At 49.7% G+C, this 21,157-nt stretch overlaps 1 protein-coding gene across 3 annotated transcripts in view; it reads right to left on the reverse strand.

Annotated features, from left to right (window-relative positions):
* Positions 1-20,929, reverse strand: part of ARHGEF18 (Rho/Rac guanine nucleotide exchange factor 18) — a 50,139-nt gene extending 29,210 nt beyond the window's left edge. Inside the window, exons 1-10 of one of the 3 annotated variants that reach the window (XM_056335398.1) lie at positions 20,839-20,929; positions 15,421-15,560; positions 14,423-14,922; positions 12,555-12,765; positions 11,572-11,686; positions 10,561-10,618; positions 10,302-10,346; positions 9,942-10,022; positions 9,443-9,548; positions 8,728-8,902 (exon numbers count right to left, since the gene is read on the reverse strand). In XM_056335398.1, coding sequence (XP_056191373.1) covers positions 8,728-8,902; positions 9,443-9,548; positions 9,942-10,022; positions 10,302-10,346; positions 10,561-10,618; positions 11,572-11,686; positions 12,555-12,765; positions 14,423-14,922; positions 15,421-15,560; positions 20,839-20,914 — 1,507 coding nt within the window. In that variant the 5' untranslated portion in view covers positions 20,915-20,929. Of the gene's footprint in view, positions 1-8,727; positions 8,903-9,442; positions 9,549-9,941; positions 10,023-10,301; positions 10,347-10,560; positions 10,619-11,571; positions 11,687-12,554; positions 12,766-14,422; positions 14,923-15,420; positions 15,561-20,838 lie in introns of those variants that run through there. The other 2 variants (XM_056335396.1, XM_056335395.1) reach the window with 2 other exon arrangements.
* Positions 20,930-21,157: the final 228 nt, after the last annotated feature.

Raw genomic sequence — 21,157 nt, forward strand, 5'->3', positions numbered from 1 at the left:
TTGCCTCTGGGCTTAAATCAGCAGGCTTGGAGTCAAAAGTGAGAATTTGGGGAGCATCATATTATCCCACATCTGCTTACTACAGGGGCTGTCACTGCCTCTGAAACATTCTGCATGGGCTAGTGCCAGCGATGACCTAATAGGCTAACTGAAACAAGGGCCTCATCCAAAGACATTTTTAAGACCAAGAGACTCACAAACATCATAGAAGATCCTGTTCATGACTGAGGGTAGTGAAATTAATCTCTGGTATAATAAAAAGCCTTCCCTTATTAATGAGATGCTTTCCCAAAGGCTCACAGAAACCAATTTACAACTTAAGAGCATTTTATTGGACAACACATTACAATGCCCAAAAGCATAACACTGATTCACAGTGTGCAAGAGGGCAGTGAACCTAGCTGAAAAAGGGCAGGCAAATACATTTTCTCCCCCAGCTGGAATATCTTCCACTGGATCAGACACCGGCAATGTCCTATAAATGTCTTGCAGAATTGGATTCCAGGACAAATCTATGACTCATCAGATATTATGAGTATTATGACCTTGACCTTTAGTCTGGAATGGCACTGCCCAATAAAATAAATCTTAAAAGGCCATTTGCAAACAACTACAAACAACAGACAGATATGCTATGATTATTCTAAAACTGAACTACTAACCCCCAGCCCACCTCCCACTTACGGTTTTTTTTCCATTTTTTAAATGACAGATTAAAACCCCCCTTTAAAACAGCTAAGTTCAGGCAGGGACACCTTTTAACAGTGATTCTATTGATACAAGAAGTTCAAGCACTGTTTTAAAGCTAAGGATATATTTACCACCTATTAAATCCAATCAGCAGAAGAGCACCATGGTCAAAATAGTTTTTTTGTGAAATCAATATTTTTTCTGTTTTCAAATGTCTGATACTTCAGGGATCAAAGAGAATTTCTTCCCTCTTTCCTCACCCTTGCACCCTACAAGGTAATTCCTCTTTTTTGAACTGACAAAGGAAACAACTTGCCTATCAACGATTAATACAGAATATAAAGTTTGAATTTATACATAGAGATAGACAACACAACAGCTGAGAAACATTTCAAACCACAGCATTCCAGAAGAAGCAGAGTGATTTTGTGACAAATCTCCTCAGGAAAGAGGAGGAGTTTCAGCAGAACATGAAGAAGTTTCTGTATTCGGTAAATCCAGGTCAGGTACCTTCAGGAACTCAGAGCAAATTTAACTTTGTCCTAGTGGCTTTGGTGACTGCTGTTTACTTGTTTTGCTAACTTGCCTAATTACACAGAGGCAGAAACAGAAAACTGAAAGGGTACAGGGTGATAACTTCACACTCTGAAATAGGGACAGACCATGCAAGAGAGCAATAGCACTAAATTATCAAGTTTCAGCTTCCCTGTTAAAGTACTCCTCTTTGTCACCAAAACCAACTCGTAATTACTTTCTGACTGTATCTGCTTTTATTTGCAAAATATCAGATGGATGGGGAGCTGGGGCTGTGTCATTCCCAACACTGCAAGTTGTGGTGGCCTTGGGATTTTCTTTAAGCACAGAAACACAAATCAAACAAATGAACAACTGATGTTTCTGGTTTTTAAATAATGCAAAGTAAAATTAGCATGTTATCCTAAAAGAAATATGAGTACCACTTCAAATCTCTTGTGCTGCACCCTTCCCCCATTCTACAGGAACGCTACAGAACTGAAACAGCAACGATGACAATCATAAAAGGTATTTAAAGTATTTCATAGGTAAACATTAGGTGGAACTACAACACAAAATGTCTGGTGGCTCCTGTTTGAGAGCCATGTGTTTCATTGGTTGGTTTCTTCTACCGTATCAAAGAGAAACTATTACCTTATAACTCTATGCATTTTTTTTATGCCATATAAAAAAGCCACCTACAAAACTCTCAAGAGGGGAGTGAGAAGGAATGGAGAAGCAGCCATTTCTTCCCTCGGTTTTACACAGAAGGCACAGATACTACAGTAACAAAACCACAGCACAAAATCTTCAAACAGTATTCAGGAGTTTTGCTTATTTATTAGAGCAGCAAACCCAAATACAGTACCAGAAGCATTTTGAAAGCTGTTCGTTTAGATCACTCTCTGCTTCCCTCCACCTCCTCCAAAACCTGTCACCGCTCCTCGCTTCTACCAGGGTTTACCTTTCCAGCACACACAAGCCAAGCCTACAAGGTGGTATTATCTCCTGCTCCTCTCCCTGATATGCCAGGGCTGTGGAATAATTAAAATGGGTCAGTAATCAAAATTGTGGGAAAGTTTTCACCGGTTTTTTGTTCCTTAATGCATTTAAAGTCTTTTTATGTACATCCCAGACTCCTCTCACTGCTGCAGTACTACCTGTGCAAGCAACTGAGATGATGAGGTGCTGGATTTTGTTATCACAAGCATAAGGATGCTCAGACTCCAGCGGTGGCATAAAGCGAACCAGGTCCACATCAGGCAACATCAACTTGCCTGCCTAAAGTGCATCGCAGTATTTCAGCTCTTCCTTTAGCACCTAAAAGAGGTTTCTAAGACAAAGCCTGGATCTTCTCAAGCTATGTACAGTCCCCCAGATTAAGCCCTGATCCGCTACACCGGGACGGCTGTAAACCCTGCGGGGATCGTCACGAAGGGGACGACACACCGGCTGCCCGGGCTGAGCTCCGCAGCCCCTCCGCGCTGCCCGAGGCCGCCGTTGTGTAACTGCCCGCTGCGGCACGTTGCTAGGTGGCCGCGGCCGGCGGGCAGGCTCCCCCCGCGGCTGCCCGTTGAATCCCCCGCAGCGCGGCCACTGCGGAGCCCCGGGAGCGGCACTGCCCCGCTGCAGGGACCGGGAGCGGGGTGGGCACCGGGCCGCGGCCTTGGGAAGGGGGCCTCCCCGTGCCGGGAGGGCTCGCTACGGCCGGGAGGGGATAGCTCCGCGGGGAGCCGGGGGCCGAGGCTCGGGGCGCCGGCGGGCGCGCTGACACCCTGGTCTCTTACCGGACTCCCCCGGGAGCCGCCGGTTGCACTCTCGGTCCCGGGAGCCGCCGCCACAGCAACAGGAAACGCCCCGATGTCCCGGAAGCAAAAGGAAGACGAGGGTGCGCGCCTGCGCGCCGCGGCCCGGCCGAGGGAGGGTCCCGGTCCCCTCGGGGAGGGCAGCGACCACCGGCGCCAGCCCGGGATTCCCCCTCAGGGAGGGCAGCGACCACCAACGATAGCCCGGGCCTTCCCCTCGGGGAGGGCACCGACCACTGCCAGCCCGGGCTTCCCCCTCAGCCCGCTCCCGGGATGGGGGAGATGGCTGGAATCAAGAGCCGCCAGGCCTCTCCCCTGCCCCAGCCATGGCGGTGAGTGTCCCGCACCACGGGGCATTGCGGGGGACCTGCCTTCCATCAGCGTCTGCCTCTGGTGGGAACAAAGACTAAACAGGCCCTTAACGGATGGGATGTAGCATCCCGAGTGACAGCTTTAACACAGTATTTCATGTGTTTGCGCAGCGCCTGGGACTTACTCTAAATACGCAATTTGTTATTAAAAGCCTGGTGGGATTTGTCATTCAAAACATGCTGAAATGTTTACAGCCACTGCTGCCAAGGGGAGGTTGGGGTCCCCAGCAGGTTGGCAGGACACTGGCTTCCTTATCAACCCTGTGGCTGCAAGTGCCTGCCTGGGCCTTCGCCAACGACCCCTGCACAGACAAACACCGAAAGAAAAGAAGAATTATCTTCACTATCAGCAGATTTGTACACTGACTTGTATAACTAAATCACTTGCTGGAAAAATTACCATTTCCCTGACTCCAATAAGGTTTGACCTAGTACTAGCACTGGGCTGCTGAAGTACTCTGCAAGGAGGAAAAATGAGAAAAGCTCATGACCTAAACCTTACCTCCTGATCTGTGAGTTGCTCTGAGGATTTACGATACTGAACTGATCTCCATCACAAGTTTGTCACATCCAAGTTACCTGTCAAGCTTGAAAATGCAACGTACACAATTATAAAACAAACTTCCCTCTCAAACTCCACCCTACAGCTTTCCCATGCTGTTTTGAAAGAACCCACCACTGTTTGGGCTGGAAATGTGCTGAAATCCTACACCACCATGGGACCAATATCATCTCTGGTTTCCACACTGCAACCTGTTTGATTTTATTTTTCTCTGCATCTTGTACTTGCAAGCTTTTCAGAAATGTACCCTTTTGTGCTGCTTCTGTACAGGACTAAGCACAACAAGGTCCAAGTTGTTTACTGGGGCCTCTCAGCACTACTGAGAAATAATCATTAAAGAAAGTGGTTTGGGGGTAAACAGCTGGCTGTCACTTGGTGAATGATTCATCCTTAGACACTTCAAACTTTGTGCTTTGCTGTAATATAAAAGTAAAGCACTGCAGATTGCCCAACTACAGCTGTCATGGAGAGAACGTGCTGTGCTTGTGCGGCTGGCCTCAGGGCATCTCCACAAAATCAGTGCAAAATCTGGCACAGCAACCAGCTGAAAGACTGTAGCTTAGAGCTAAGGTTTGGATTGCAAAGAAGAGAATAGCACTAACTTTCTAATCCTGTGTAATTCTGCAATAACAAAAGATTTTTCACTGAATGAATTGCAGGGAGATTACTGTCATACAGCCTTATGCATTTGTCAGGCCAAGTGTACAAGATCCTGAGGTCTTATCAGGGAATGCAAAGAGCAGCACCTTGGACATGTTCCAGATGAAGGCAGTACTGCCCAGATATGAAATGGAAGTGAAAAGCAGAAAAGGAGAAATGCTAAGAATAGTATATTCTTCAGCTTCCTTTTCTAAAATCTCTAGAGTTCAGTAGAGCCAGCTCTGTGTCAGCAGACTCATAGCTCAGTGTTTCCTCTGAAACCAGTGCTGCAGACCACTTTCACATTTACTTTAGATCCTGCTTCATTGGCTCTTAACCGCATTAACCCACAGCCTATCGCAGTTGCTTTGGTTTTGCCTGTTTTATTTGGACTCCTGTCGATAATAATTTATTTCAAGTGGGACTCCCAGTCCATTTATCCCTGTCATCATGTTACAGCAGCCACACCTCCTTTCCCCCCCCAAAATAAAAGCTTTTTGGCAGCTGTGTCTCCCTCCAGAAATGCGAAGTTCCAGGTTGCCTGCTGCTTTTCAGATTTCTCAGGACTCTGTGTGGGCTATGATTTTCTATGCTGAAATTTCCGCTCAAACAATTCCTTCTTACTACAAGCCAAAACCGCCCTTCCCAATTAGCTTATTGGTGCTGCACTGGGAATCCTAAAAGCAAAAGCATGCAGGCACAAGTGCCAAGTGAGAGGTGAATTTCACACCGAATTTCAAGTCAAAACCAAAAGCCACTCTGGCCTCCCTTACAGATAAAGAAGCATGGGTGGAGGATGTTTGCCTGACAAACGCCAGGAACCTATGTCCTCCATTTTCCCGCAGAACTGTTGTGAGAAAGAAAATGGTTCTCCAGATCTCTTTCGCAACGTGCCTTAAATAAGTCCTGGAGACTAGTCGTTACAGCAATTTCTTATAAATCGACCTGTATACTGAAGCAGCCAGCAAGGGTCAGCCTAGGATGAGTAGACAGTCTGATGTCCAGCCCAGCCTGTATTATTCAGGAAGATTCATTAAACCGAGCACTTTCTCTTAAAGAAGAGGAATTTGTCTGAACCCTACCAAACACTTTGGTTGCAGCTATAGGTTTCTTGAAGGGAATGGTCCATCTGACCCCCCCCTAGGGGGGCTCCACCTTTCCCATAAAGTAATAGAGATGTAACTTTCAACTAAAGAAGATGCAGAAGACCCACTTCTACTGGGTGAGCACCTCAGTGCTCAAGCACAAGTCGCTAGGAGGGAAGCAATCCTCCTGCCATCTGTATTCCATGGCATATCCTTGGCTCACCTCCATGGCACAGCCTGCTTGGAGAGTTCTCTTCCTGTCAGGGCTTTCCTGGGACTCATCTAACTCCTGTTGCATAAACTCTGAAAGCATGTTTATAAGAGAGGATTAATTTAGGCACAGAACCTTCTCTACTCTTGACAGCAAAGGCTGAAAAGGAGCTTTCTCCATTTCCAGGTGAACAATAAACCTAGAGACTCACAGCTCAAAGTTTACGTAACAGCGAAGTTTGGGTGGCCACTGTTGTAGAGATTCCAGTGACTGCAAGAATTCCTCTTTGTTTTTCATCCCTGCCAGGCTCCTAACATTACATCTGTGAGACTCCAAAACTGGAGCTGCAGAATGTTTCCTGCACTTATACTCTCAACACATATCACAGCCTCCTTCCCTGGCAGATTTTGTACTGTGTGGCGTGAGGATAGATGGGAGGAATCGAGTGGGAGAGGGAAAAAAGTGACCACCAAACAAGGGCCACCTGGGCTGCCTACCTTCTTCACAGTTCACGTGCATGTTTCTAGCAGAACAATGGTTCCTTGTTCTGAATTAAAAGCAGAATTCCTCCTGCTGTTACTTTAATAAGAAGATCTCTTGCTCCTCTATTTCATCACAGCTATGGAAGCCACCAGACTTTTTGTGTCTACTGGACAGTGGAAGGACCTCAGGCAGGCTTCCTAATCATTTTCCCATCCTTCCTCCTCCTGGCTTCAGCTCATCCCTTTCTTTAACTACCATCTTTTCTTTCTATGAGCCTTTTTGTCTTCTACCACGTGGTGGTGCTGCAGTTAAAAATACCGTAGAGAGAACATAAACCGCAGCACCTGACCGTGAGATGGACCGAGAGCTGGCCGAGGGCCAAAGCGTGTAGATGGTGAAATGTGAGTTCATTATGAGAAAACAAGATCAGCAGCCAAATACCTTCAGATCTTGGCAACAACCGCAGCTCAGACTGAGCCCTGACAGAGCAGTTTGCTCTTCCGAAAAGTCGGCCTGCCGGTCTGGCTGCACAGTGGCCCCGAAGCTTGCTTTTCAGGAGCCCTATCAGTGGCTAGTCAGGAGACCATGCGTTGCTCCTAGCTGCAATAACAGGAACTAGTGATATCAACTATCAGCTCTGCTACCCAGAAGCAGCTTGCAAAGGGTTTCAGCCCAGCAAAATCCAAATATAGTCACTCTCGGGCTAACAGCTGTCACACAACAAGTCTCAATCCAGATCTGATCACAGACAGGCCATTAATGAACATCTCAGAACCCTGCCCAGTTGTTCAGCCTCAGTTCAAGCACTGCAAAGGGAACATGCAAAAACCAGCTTTGCTGCCCTGCCACCCATGTTAGCCTGGGCAGTGTACCCTTGAGCAGCCCAGAAAGCCAAAGGAGATGTTACAGAGTCTCAAACACAAACCAGCTCCTCGGCCACCTTGGAGGTTTTTCTCCTGAGTGTTAGCAAGACTCAAGAACACAGATTCCTCACGGAAGGGCTGAGAAACATGGTAGAAATTACTATAACTCATGTCCAGTCCCTGTGCATTTATGATGGATGACAATAGGCCGAGCTATATTCCCATTTCGATAGCTAGCACTAACTCCTTGCGCTCCAGATCACAGATCTCCATAGTGGCTGTCCAGAGAAGAATCACTCACACTGGCAATGACCTCAGAGTTCCCAAGACCATGCAGAGCATGGCTGCAAGCTCTTAGTGTACTGGGGATCAAGGACTGTCTGGGTCTTCTCAGGTTCAGATATTTTTTGTAGAGCAGTGTGCAAAACTGCAAACTGAGCCTCTTCTAGGAGGTTCCACAGACAGGAGTGACAAGGCATAATTCTGCTCCTCCTTTAATGTTTGGGTTCTCTCTAAACACCCACAAAGCACTTGCTCTTATTCAGCTCCCTGCTTCCTACTTTTTTTGCTGTGACACCTGAAAAACGTTCACTAATAGCCAGGCCTGTGGTCCTTTTCAGTTTCCCTCCAGCTGCCCTGAAGGGAAAATATGCTTCTCACAGTGCGCATCCAAGGGCAGCCAGTTCTTTTATGCCCCAGGAAGGTTTTACTGACCTTGAGAGCCTTTGAGAGACCCTTACTGGAGAGCGAGCATTGCTTGAGGATACAGGGTAGAGAAAGAGAGCAATTGTCTCATTTCCAGAGGATTTTCTCTGCCCACAGACAATCCCTTGGGAATTAAAATGTTCTTCAGTGCCCTGTGTACCTGCTCCAAATAGGAGGGGCGGGGTTTGTCCATCAGCCAAAGCCATGCAGCAATGCCACAGTGAATGCAGTGCCAGGACAGAGTCCCATGCACGCTGGCAAAGGAGCAGCTGCCATTCCTGTGCACTACTTATATCTGAAAAGCAACAAGCTCACCCATGCAGGTCCTAGGAGGGTCTATTTGACTTTTATGTTAGATAATAAAGTTTTGGATACTCCAGAAATTCCTGTGCCCATGCACAGGGTAGATGCTGAGCCACTCTGAAAAACACCCTAAAAGATTCAGCTTCGCTCAGGCAGCAGGCATATTTGCATGGAGAAAGCAGAACTTTGAGTGAAAAAAAAAATTAAAGGAAAATTTGGCCTAGAACCCTCCTTGGGGGAAAGGGGCAGGAAATGGTCAAGTGGCCAAAGAAAATGAGGATAAACTATTGCCAGGCAAGATTTAGAGATCATTTTGGACTATTTGGAGAAACAAGCAAGCCAGGCCAAGCAGGGTGATGGGGTACAGTGAAGCCAGGCAGAGAAGTGAAGCAACCCATGAGGCTGCTTTAAGCAGGGGAATGGCCAGCCTGGGCTGGAGGGAAGGCTGGGGAGTGGGTTTTAGCCAGGCAAAGCCAGACAGTGCCAGCAATACTCACTCAGGCACTGCAGACCACTTTTATTCACAAGAGGTTTGGCACACAGTGAGCAGCTGGTGCAGCTGGAGAAAACCCCTGGCACAAGCTGGTGTCTATTGATCTCTTTCCACCTCTCTTTTGGCTCCTTTAGCTCTTTCTCCTTCTCTCTCTCTTTTGGCTGCTCTTTGTTCTTACCCTGGAAGGAGAGAAAAACAGAGCTCCATTACAGGCTTCGCACTGCTCACACATTGTTTTCCCCACCAGTAAAAACGAGCATGCAGGAAGCTGGTGCACAGCAAGTACAGTGGGCACCTTTCTGCCCAGACCTTTGGGATGGTAGTGCTTTTCCCAAATGCCTTCCTAAAGGCCCTTTAGTCTAGGTCCATGTGCGACGAAGGGCAAGACCCAGCACTGCAGCACATGTCTGTGCCTCTGCAGGCTCTCCCCCTTGGCACAGCAGGTGATCCAGGCAGTCACCCAGCCAAAGCACTCCTCTCTTGGTCTGCACAGCTCGTGCTAAGACAGCAAGAAAGCAGCCAGAACATGCCCTGGAGCAAGGTGGGCTGAAAGTCAGGGATCATTCTGTCCAGCGCATTCTGTTAGGGGTCACAGCGCATCTGCGGACCAATATAGCGGCCTCAGCCATCCAAGGGCAATCCAAGTAACTGGTCCCTGGGGTTAGATCCCCTTGAAGAACTCAACAGTTCCTTACACAAATTCGGCACCTCTCCCTCACCTTATCCTTCTGCCAGGATCCGGTGACTCGGCTCCGCAGGGAACTCAGACGTCGCATCACCTTCGTGCCTCTCTCTGCTTTATCGCTTTTTCCACTGTCCTCATTTCTGAAACAAGACCAAAAACATCTTAACTAAGGGGAATTTAACTGCCCAGGCACAGTTCATGGAGATCACTGATGAAGCTCATCTGAAGCGTTACTTTAGGACCCCATCTCTGAGCTTTCCATCTCCTGGCGGATCTGGTTCAGCACCAGTCATGTAATTTATTAATGGGACACTTGCAAATAAGGAGCTGAAATTTCCAATTGTGCGAGTTCTGGCTGTCTCTGTCTTTTTGCAGTGCCATGTACAATGAGGCCCAGATCCTGGCTGAACCGCTGCACATACCAGTGTCTTGCATGCAGTAGTAGCAGGGCAGTAGAGTTTAGATGGAGGGGGGCTTGAAATCAGTTTGTACTGGGAGCACAAAGTGCGTGGATTACTATCTGTCTCACTTACTCATTAGACAGGAACTCAAACCAGGTGAGGTTCTGTGGAGAAGAATCACTGCCTTCTTGCACACAAGCTCTCTGCTTTGCCCTGTGCAGGGAAAAGACGTCAGATGCACAGCAAAGAACACAAGAGCAGGAACTTTGGGTCAGCAGAAAGGCTCATCTTTGGAGACAGGGCAGGAACATCTTTAGAGTTACAGAAGAGGCACATGAAATGCTACTTCTCCTTGCAATTCTGCCTTAGTTTCACTGGAAGAATACAGTGACTCTGGTACCCTGGGGATTTGCCCCACAGTGTCATTTGCCAGGTGAGTCCTAGGCAGACCTATGGCCTCCCCACCCTCATCCCTCTCCCAAATACTCTTACCCATGATAATGTTTCAGCTCCTGAAGTACTTGCTGGACAATTAGCCTACCAGGAATGGGACAAAAGAAAAGTGAGGGATTAAAAAATGTCCTTGCAAAGACATTCTGCACCCCACAAAGCATCAGGTGCTGGTTTAAAACCAACTTCTCAGCTATGCCCCAGCATGAGGTGGGATCTCCTTTGCTATTCAATCTCCACTAGCTCAGATATACTCAAGAATCTCTGCCAGCTCAAAACAGCCAGGACTGACAATACCTACACGTGGTCTGGGGACACGTGGTCCTTCTCCAGCATCTCCAGAGCAGGGGGTTCAACACCTGGAACACAAAACACTCTCAGCAGGGATCCTGATTTGCTTTTGCAGAGCACCATGTTGCAAGCTATGCATTTGGATCCTGTTAATCTTGCCGGGCTCTCACTCTGCCTTTAATGGGCAGGGAGAAGTGCTGGGAGCAGTTAGGGAGGGAAAGGCTGCACTGCAGTTCTGTGGGGGAGTTGGAGGCTACATCACTTTTCTGTGTTACCCCTCCCTTCTCCAGCCTGTATTACATTAAGTTCTGAAGATCCTGCTTGCAGCTAAAGGGTGGAAGTTGATACCACCCCAGAGACCCTCCCCATGACAGCCAGCTTTACTTCCACTTCCCAGGCTGTACTCTTAACAAGTCTCTACATTTTGCTCTGGGGCAGTCCTCACAGATGGGAGGTATTAATGGATTCCAGCAGCACAGTGAAGGCCAAAATGAATTTTACAGGAGCTAGGGTGCCTTTGTTTTTCTAAGGCTCTTTGGCTTTCAGTGCAGGAACCAGAATCTGACAGCCTTGTCCCAAAGCCTGCTCCCTGCCAGCTGGGCACTGTGGGTTAGTTAAGGGCACCGCTGTCAGAAGGGGCCTGCGAACAGACCATGTTTGCTCCATTCTTTGGGGGTACAGGAGAAAGGGCACACTTAAATCCAGGCAGATGAAGCAGTGCTTTTTGTTCCTAGGAAATCATCTTTGCCTGGTGCGAGTAGGGAGTGACCAGTGCACCAGCCACAGAGAGGTTATATGGCAACGTGTCACTGGGGATGGGCATGTCTAAGATTAGACTGCGCTGTTAGCCAGGATCAGACTCAAAGTCAGCTTGACTTTTTATTTCAGGAGCTCCTGGAACCATGTAGAAGGGAAGGGCAGAATATGTCTGGGCTTGCAGAGGCTACATCTCCAGCTTTTTATCTTCTTAATTACAGACACCTTGAACTCATTTAATGCCATATATATAGTCTATACCAACCTTCCATGGCTGGAAGAGAAGTGTCAAAACTGCAGTGTATCTGAGGGGGGGCAACCGTCTCGCATGCTGATGGGACAGACTTTGACCTCAGTCTCTTCCCGTTGCTGCCACATTCCTGGAGCAGTAAAAAGTCATGGATATCTTTGGTCCTTTGTGCACCAAGGGAGCCCCCATCGAGTCACAGTATGGCTGGCAAGGTGTAATGCAAGGAATCTCGGCTTAAGTGCCAGCGATCATCCCTGCCTTCCCACAGCCTCCTACCCTGCATGCCTGCCTTGGGAGCCTGAGGGCCGATTCCCTTGCTGTGTGGTTTGATACCTGTGCTATGTCGGAGCACAAGATGAGATCAAGACCCAAAATGTCACTGGAAACAGACTGACTCCTCAGCCCTTCTCTCGTTTTGTCAGGGTTCTGATGACAGCAAGCCATAAGGCCCAGCTGTTTGCTGGTTTCAGGTGTGGGCTCCAGGGAGGCTGGAGTAAGCGACACTTGTAGCTGAAACCTTCTTAGGCACTTCTCACTTTTATAGAACATGTAGCACTGTGATGCAATTGTCCTTTTAATACTAATTGAATCTAAAGATACTCCCCAGAGGAAAGCAGTTTGAAAGGGGGGTGATACTGCTGTCTTCAACTACCCGACAGAGGATTATAGAGAGGGTGGAGCCAGACTCCTCTTAGAGGTGCACAGTGACAGGACAAGAGGCAACAGGCACAAGTTGCAGCATGGGAAACTCCAGCTAGATTTATGGGAAAGAGGGCTGTGCATCAGCCAGCTCCCAGGGCCTTTATCCTGCAAGATGGGGCAGTTTGTCCCAGAGCAGAGAAAGCCCATCCTTGCTGACATTCCTGCAGACCTCCTGGCATACCTGGTTCAATGCTGGCTTCAAGGGAGTCCAGCCTGCAGCCAACACCTGCAAGTGTTGCATTCTGCACCCATAGCTTGCCCTGCTGCAAATATGCGCACAGCCCTCGCAAACTCACCGCCTCCTCCAAGCCAGGGCTGACCGTGAGGTTCGAGCACAATGGCTCTATCTCCACTTTGATTACCGTGGCACCTCCACTGCTGCTCCAGGTTTCCAGTTCCCCTTTGGGCAGCTGAAGGGACACGCAAGGCTGTGGGCAGGACAGGCTCCCCTTCTCCACATCCTCCTGCTCTGGGTCACTGCCCATCTCTGTGGCATCCAGGCTGAATCTAAGACAAGGAAGAGGAACAAGCCAGTTTAGCAGACCTGCCCATTGTGTCAGGCATGGCACAGCCCCTGCAATGTCCTAGCCTTGGGTGGACAGTCCTAAAGAGGTCATGCAGCTGGAACAATGAGGGTCACCACGGCAGGCACACGGAAAAGAAAATGCCAGGAAGCGTCAGCCTGGACGCCAAGTCCTGAGCCTCTTAAAAACAGTTTCTCTGGCTGCCATCAGCAAGTCCACCAGCTCCTTGGTCACCCGGGATGTTTAGGCTGGACAGCTCTCGCTGATCTCTTAGCAACCCCTGAGACTGTGCAGCCACCCAGACAGCAGCCTGCCTTGCCTGCATGAGAGCTGCTGCCCTGTTAGCTGCAATGCCAGAAAAGTCCCTCTGGACATTTAGAAGTGGCAGTTGTCGTTTATCGAATCATCACTGTAGCATCGTATCATAAATCCTGCTCTCGCTGGGGCCCACCTTTGAGGAAGGAAAAAGAAATCCTTTTCTGGGAAACGAGGGGTGGACCGGCTCCCCCAGTGCCCTATGGTTCTCTGAACATCAAGTGCTGCTGCAGTGCCAACAACATAGAAGCAAAATGATGGATAGGGCTCAGTGGAAAATCTTACTCCGCATCAGTTCTGTCTGCAGATCACTGTCAATTCATTCCTGCTGCCAGAGACAGGCTTCAGGAAGCATTTGCTTAAGGGACAGTGGGGCATATTCCTCTTCCCTGGCCCTGCACTCACACATGCTTAATCACCCAGCGAGGGGTCCGAACAAGTCCCTGACACTGACAACCACTCTGTGCCGCCATTGCTCACGTGCCTGTTACGCAGCATAAACCGTGCACGTGGCACATGGTACAACAATAGGTCTGAGAACCAAAGTCTGAGCTTGATAAAGAACTGCCAAGATCTCAGGCTGAGATAATTTTAGGGTACCTTATAAGGAGGAGAGATAAAAATAGTCCTTGCTGGCTTGCACCTAACTCCCAGTCATCCTGGAGATCAATACATTTGTCAGCAGGGAATGCATGTGTGTAGGATCCTGGAGCCCAAGGCATTCATGTGGCAGGAGTGGAGAACAGCAGTAATGCCAGGCCTGGAAACCACTCCCAGGCAGAGCTCAGCATCATACTTTAAAATATGCTCTCCTCTGCAGCCATGTGGAGGACAGAGGGCTGGAGGACACTGCGGCGACTGCAGGCACAGGCACCACCAAGCCAATTCACAGGCAAGAAGGAAAAGGATTTGACAGAGCTCTCTTGATCCCTTGGGTGGGCCAAGTTCCTTCGGAGCCAGAGGATGGACACCATCAGGGCAGCTTATGCTGTTCAAGGTTCCCTCCTGACAGAAACAAGCGCTCTCCAGATGAGAGATCATCTTCCCTGCCCCAAGACTGGGAAAAGAGGGTCTTCCTACTGCCAAGGAGACTTAAAAGCCTCTTGCTGCCCTAGCATCTGTTCCTCCACATCCTACCCAACATGAGCAGTAGGCATCCAGCTGCTCTGGCAGATGCTGGCAAGCGAGGGAGACCATCCAGCCGCAGCTCGAGCTCAGGGAAATGTGATCACTCCAGCCTCATGTAGCATCATTGTACCATATATATCAAATATCGCTCATCGTTGTACCGCATATATCAAGTATTGCTCACAGTTCTGCTGTACCTGCGCTTGCAGTCCATGGGTGATAAAGGGCTCTCCCAGCTGTGCCTTCGAGAGGTAGACATAGATCTCACCAGCGTGGGGAAAGACTCTTCAGCTTCCTGCAGGTCCAGCTCTTTGTCTGCATCTGCAGGACACTCAGAAGTGCTGGCACCATCTTCCCACGCTGCTGAACAGGAGCAAATGTGGCCTTTGTTCAGATAATGGCAGTCAGCCTTGCCGTAACGTACTGAGCAGGAAACAGGATTGGAAAAAGCAACATCCACAGACATTTTGCTCAGAGCCCCTGGTCTCTCTTCCAATAAGCAAGTGGCAGACACAGCCTGGCTTGCTTGTTCTGGCTGTGCTGCTGTCTCTGGCACTGTTTTGGCAATTGGCAGGCTCAGGAGTCCCAGATCTCTGTAATACTCTGTGCCGTGGAGAGTGGAGTCTGAGAGAAGATCCTCTGTGCTGCTGTGTGAGTCTGCTGCTGGGGCATCCAGCTCTGTGGAAGATGAGTCCTCCTGCAAAGGCACTGACAGCTTAGCCTGAGGGCACAAATCCCCCCTGAGAGCTTCGCACCCACCCTCCTGTGCAGAGCTAGAGCTGCTGTTCTTTCCCTTCTCATGGCAAACAGCCCACCTGCAGCTAGCAGGGCCAGGCCTGCAGCTGGTTTTTCCAAACTAGACTTTCTAATAGTAGCGCTCTCCTACTGCACCTTACAGCTAGACCTGCCCCAGCCCCACCGGCCTGGCTTGCTACAGGGGTCTGTGGATGCTGCCTCCAGTCCCTGAGATCCCTCTGTGTCTCATTCCCCCTAACGCCAATACAAAGCACAGAGGTATGATTTTTCCCAGCAGCAGAAGCAATATAACCTTGTATTCCTTGGTAATCTGGATCAGTACTCCTTTCCCCCACTCTTACTCCACCACAGACCCCTCTGAGTATGATGCTGACTACTCATCTTGCTGACCTTGGCTCCTGCCTCACACGGTGGTAGCAGAAGGAAAGAGGATACTTGCCTTTTCTTTAGCCATGCTGGTGCAGAGGCTGCTGTCATCCTCAGCAATCAGGGATGGGAGGAAGCTTTCGGGGTTGCGATACTCCAAAGCAGGGGTGCTGTGGTCAGTGAATTCCCGTAAACATGGCTTGCAGTCGGATCCTGCAAGACAGAGGTCACAGCAAGGTAACCAGATGGCTAAGAGGGATGTAAAATCAGCTACACACGGACAGGTGACATTAGGCAGTGCTGGAATGCTCCACGTGGCCCTCTGGTCCCTCACCCTTTGCAGACAGGCACTACCAGGAAATCTCAGGACCTCAGCAGCCTCGATCCTCTGGGAACCTGGTGCAGGCATTCTCTAACAGCGGAAACCTCATCCTTCGAGCCACAGCATGTGCACAGCAGAGACCAGGCTTGCACCATCCCAGCCAGACCCTTTTAGGATGTCCGGTGCTGCAGAGTCTGTTTCCACAGTAAACCAGAAGAGTTAAGTATATTTTTATGGCTGTGCTTGACATTATGGGACTTTAAAACAGAAAACTATGACTAAAAATACTGACAGTGATTTTATTTTCCATAAGGAATAAGGGATGCCACTGGGAGGCCAAATTGGAGGCACATTAGTGACTCCAGACAACATTGAGTATGCGGAGCAACAGCGGGAGTGCATAGTTCTCATGGTGCCGGCTCACTCATGAGGATTTTCCCCGCCCAGGATTGCTAAGCGAGTGTGAACCTGAGTGTGTGTACACCATCCAATAACTCACTGAGAAACAAAACCAAGGTCTGGATGTGCCTCATGCTACAATAGATTGTCCAGCTGACTGAAGCACATTCCGATGTAACAAGACACACTGTAAACTTTAGCCACAATCTCTAAACCATCGCATGACTCACAGAGGCCTTGTATTCCTTTGGATACATACAGCTGAGGCAAATGGAGAAAAGCCAGGCTGCTGGCTGCAGCACCATGGTGGATCTCTGAAGATGCAGAGATCAATAGCAAGAGACTGTAAGCGGCTATATCTGTCCAACAGGAAAAAAAACAGCAAGAAACTGCTAGAAATCCATCATACTCCAGGAAAGCCAAGTATAAAAACATTAATATGAGGAAGACATTGTTAAAAAACACACTCTTGGAAACCTTGCATCCTGCTGTGGGTTTTAATGCTATGCAATGCAGCCAGAAATTGCGTAGTGCCAACTAGAAAAAGGCAGCAAACGTGAGGGAGAGTTTGGAGCTTTGTTCCTTGGATCCCACTGCACGCTGAAGATGCCAGATTTTCTGTTTTAAGAAGTGTTTGGTGTGTTTAAATGTGTGCAGTAATTTCAAGTGAGGGTCTATAAATAATAAAGAAAGCTAGCACTCTGTGAAGGCACTATTTTAATTAAGGGTTTTCTAAGTATAAGAGCAGGGAAAATTTGAAACAGGCTTTCTAGCAAGGCTGTAGAATTTACTTCACAAGTCATTTTTAATTAATAGGCAAACTCCTGCCCAGGACATAGCTGCACCTATAACGCTCTATCTGTAAAGCTGGTGGAGGTTTAGTGAGCTATTGAACATCGCCTTTTGTTTTCCTCGGATGCATCTGGATTGCCTCCATTCAGCTTGTAATAAAAAAATCAGCATTTTGAAGTGAATATACATTTGAACCAGCTCCAGTTTTGGCATGAGCTTGCAGGAAAGAGCAGTCAAAGATGCCAGTGGGCTGTAAAAGTCACTGAGTCTCCAAAACTGGCTGCGATGAAGGCTGAAGTAGAACGGACCCTAGGGGAGCAACGAGATTGTGGGGAGGGTCCCAGGGGGACCAGGACAAATGGTGTTTCCCTCATACCAGTCCAAGGAAGGAAGAAAAAGGAGATTCCCTGCTCTCGCTATCACTTGCAGCAGTGAACTACCTGCAGAGGAAGCAGCAAAGCCCCGAGAGGCAGCAGGGACATAGCTGCGGGAGCTGACAAGCATTGCGGCCTCACGGAGACCAGAGCCTTGGCCCTCAGGTTTAGCTAAAACAAAGAGGTGTTTTCCTCCCACACAGGGTCCGGCTGTCCTGCCAAGGCTACTCTGGGCCTGCATCAGGCTCCAGTCTGCAGCTCTGAAGCAGATCCCTGGAACAGAGTCAGCTCCTTGGAGGCCTGGAAAATATTCCCCGTGCTCTGCCTGTGCCATGCTCAGGATTTGGCTAAGACGTAGGCTGCAGTCAACAGACCCCCTCCAGGCCCACCAAACAACTTCTATTCTCCTCAGAGACTACAGACACTCCTGTTCAACACGCAGTAAATCAGATTTGCAGCCAGCCTCCGGTGAGCTTGGCGGCAGTGGCTGTTAGGCAGCAGTACAGAGCTACAGCAATGGGGAGACCATTTTAGGCAATGCATGAGTATCAGACATGACAATTCAGGGCTCCCCACATCTAACACCTCAGTCAGTTGATGCTGGGCTGGCACCATGTATAGAGCCAAGCTGTGTGGATGCTTGGGCAAGGGGGGCTGCTGGAGGGGCTTATGGGGGAAAAAACACTTTCAGGCATCAGATTCTGGCATGATGGGGAAAGAAAGACCAGCATGAAGGACACAGAGGAGAGAGGCAGGTCTGGGGGTCTGCGGACATCCCTATATCCACGATCGAGGTGGTCACCTGTATATCAGCATGTATGGCAAGCTCTGGAGCCTCTCGAGTCTCCTGGACTCTGTGCTCGAGCCTGGTTGGAAGGACCCATGCTCCGTCTAGCTGCAGCATGGTGGTAAGGGGATGGGGCGTCTTGGCTCTCTAGGCACTGGCAGATAGCAGCATTCACCTTTACTCAGCTGAAGCTGAAGATAGGATGACAAAATGACACTTTCAAGAACGTATGCTGTTTGCTTTAGGAGAACATTAAGCAGATTAGGTATTGCAGTTGCTTAATTCGCCTCTGGCCAGGAACCATAAAAGGTTATTGCTGGAGGGAGCAGCCTCATGAGAGGAATTCCCAGGGCAGAGCTGGGGAGGAAGCATTGCTGGCTGGGCTGGGCAGGTCGCTGCACACAAGCGGGGCTCTGCTGAACTTTGCCAGGGCTTCCCGGCAGGCAAAACATGATGACTCCAGGCTCCTGCGTGGGGAGGAAGGAAGTAGTGACCGATGTCCGCTGCATGTGATGCTTTGGGTTAGTCTCGGGGGGTTTTGATGCTGTGGGGACAGTGGGATCAGCCAATTGAACTAGTTTGTCTCAAGGAAGAAAACTCCATGCTGCTGTAACTCTGTGCAAGGCCACTGGGACCCCAGCAAAGGTTTTAATACTTCCTATTCAGACCTACAGTCAAAATCTCCCTCCTGCAACTGCCTTTGCTCATTTTCCTCAGACAGGCCATTCACTGGAGACATACCCACAAATGTCTTGGCAGGACAGCAGAGTCCTGAGGACACCATAGGACACCAGAGCAGCCAGTGCTGGAACAAGCTTTGCCAGCAGTGGCCCATTCTCAGCTGCCTGCTCTGCTGCTCGGCGCAGGATGCTGCAGGTCCCTGAGTGACCCTGGAGCCAGGCTGGCGCTGGCAGGGGAAACATCAAAGGAAACGTGGATGTGAGCTCTTGCCATGCAGATCACATCCCCCAAGCATCAAACACTCTCTGCACTTCCAGTGGGGAAAGGCCACACCAAACGTGGCAGGACAAAGGCACTGGTCACTTCTACTATGTGAAACAATCCTAGGAGGAAGGAAAGACCAGAGCATCTGGGCATTTCCCAGCAGTCATGGGTAGAGACTGCTGGGAAACCACAGAGAGCAGCACAAAGAAGAAACAAAAATTATTCCATCTTCTCCTGGCTCCTGCTTTGCTGGCCCCACACCAGCTGCCCTTTACATACTGTCCTGCAAACGCCCAGAGCTATAGGGTAAAACCTCAGTAAAGCAAGTGCTAAACTCACTGTGCCAAAATCAGATGAAGTGCAGTCCTTTGCCTGGTCTGGGCCCCACATCATCAGCAGTTGGCAGCGGTGGGGATTGGCTCATGTGGCCCAGGCTGGAGGAGGGGAGAAGATAAGCTGTCCGACACTGTAACATACTGTACAGCAAGCTGCTGTCTTATCACTGCGTTTGGGGCCTGTTTTTTGGGCGTGAAGGGCCAGAGGAGTGGGGAGCCAGCACAGTCCTCAGCCCGCTCTCAGCTGAAGGGTCTTGGCAGGGCTAAGGGGGGATTTGCAGCCCCTCTGACACTGTCCAAGCCACAAACTAAGAGTCACCGTGCAGCTTCCTCCAGTGACTGCCAGGCACGGAGGGAAGGTCCCCCATGGAGCGGCGAGTGCCACGGTGCAGAAGGCCAAAACAAGAAGAGCTGAGCAAGACCCAAATGTTTTGTGCCCACAGCCCAAGCCCCAGCGGGACAAAATGCTCTGCAAGCACATGCTGGGGGGAGAGGGCTCTACAGAGACATTCTCCAAAGCAGTCAGTGCTTGCAAACACTGTGAGGCTGACTAACTTATTATAGACCTTAGCCCACCTGAGCCTTCCCAGTGAGCCCGTAACTGTACCAGCAGGCATGGCACTTGGGAGGCTGGAGGGGGGTGTCCTAGCCGGGGCTCTGGGGAGCTGCTTGAGGCTCACCACAGATCAGAGCCTGCACGACCCTGCCTCCTGCTCTGAATTAACCTTCCTTTGACAGTTCAGTTTGGATATCGATCTCCTGCACATACACATCAGAAGAGAACTGGGTGGGTGAGGGGATAACAAGGGAGAAAGAATATCAAGAGCTCTAATACCACAGATAAAGATACCCAAAAACATCAGTCTGAAGTTAGTGCTTGCAGGCAAGGACAGCAGTGTCCGGCTCCTCTGGGACTGCAAACGTCCTGCTTTCTGGGGCTCTCACTTCCCTCTTTCCAAGTCACGGCACTGCATGCAGGAATGAGGCCAGTTCACACCGTTGCTGGCATTTCCCATCCCTGGTGTCAGACACCGTGAAGCCCAGTCAGTGCCACACAAACCACCACAGCTCAGACTGTGCTCCAAACACAGGCGTTCTGCTCGTCAGCCCTCTCTGAAAGCCTGGAGGAATCTTTTCCCCAGCATCTGCTCAAATGCCAAACTTTCAACATAAGGCTCAGCCATTGCTGGGCAGCCACACAGAGACAGCTGTCTACAAACACCAGGACCTCCAGCTCACTGGCAGCAATGAAACAAATTTATCACAAAACCAGAAGGCTGATATTTAACCCGTTACCCAGCTCCTAAAAGCATTTATGTGCCTTGAAAAGAAGATGAAACGGAAGGAAAAGTGTTAACCAACACTTCGCAGTGTCCCCTGCAGAGAGGAGCGGGGTGCGCCCACCACCAAGCTCTGCCCAGATGCCCCAGAACTCTTTGCTACCTGCTGGTCTGGGACAGGCTCTCCCGACTGCCCTGCAGCAGCCCAGCTCCCCACACACAGCTCAGACAGCTCTCCCCGCACACAAGGCCATTACCTCGCTTAAAGGACCATCTCTTCTTCCAGCGCTTTGAAAACGATGGCCAGGAGTGGTTGAGCAGCGAATCTGACATTTGGGAACCCTCTGAGCCCTGTGCAAGGTATAACCCCAAGCAGGAGACGACGGCACAGAGCACAGCAGAGCTCAGCGCGGTCTAAGGCAGCACTGCAGGCTGCAGCCCAGGGGCTGCCAAGGGGGGAGTGGAGAAGCCAAGTGTTTTGTCAGAAGTATCAGCTGATGGAAGCTGTAGCCAGAGAGAAATTCCTGGTCTCTGGCGTTCCCACCTGTGTGATGGGTCAGTGACTTCCTACAGCAG

Source organism: Falco biarmicus, chromosome 4 (genome assembly GCF_023638135.1).
Source record: "Falco biarmicus isolate bFalBia1 chromosome 4, bFalBia1.pri, whole genome shotgun sequence".
Taxonomy (NCBI): domain Eukaryota; kingdom Metazoa; phylum Chordata; class Aves; order Falconiformes; family Falconidae; genus Falco; species Falco biarmicus.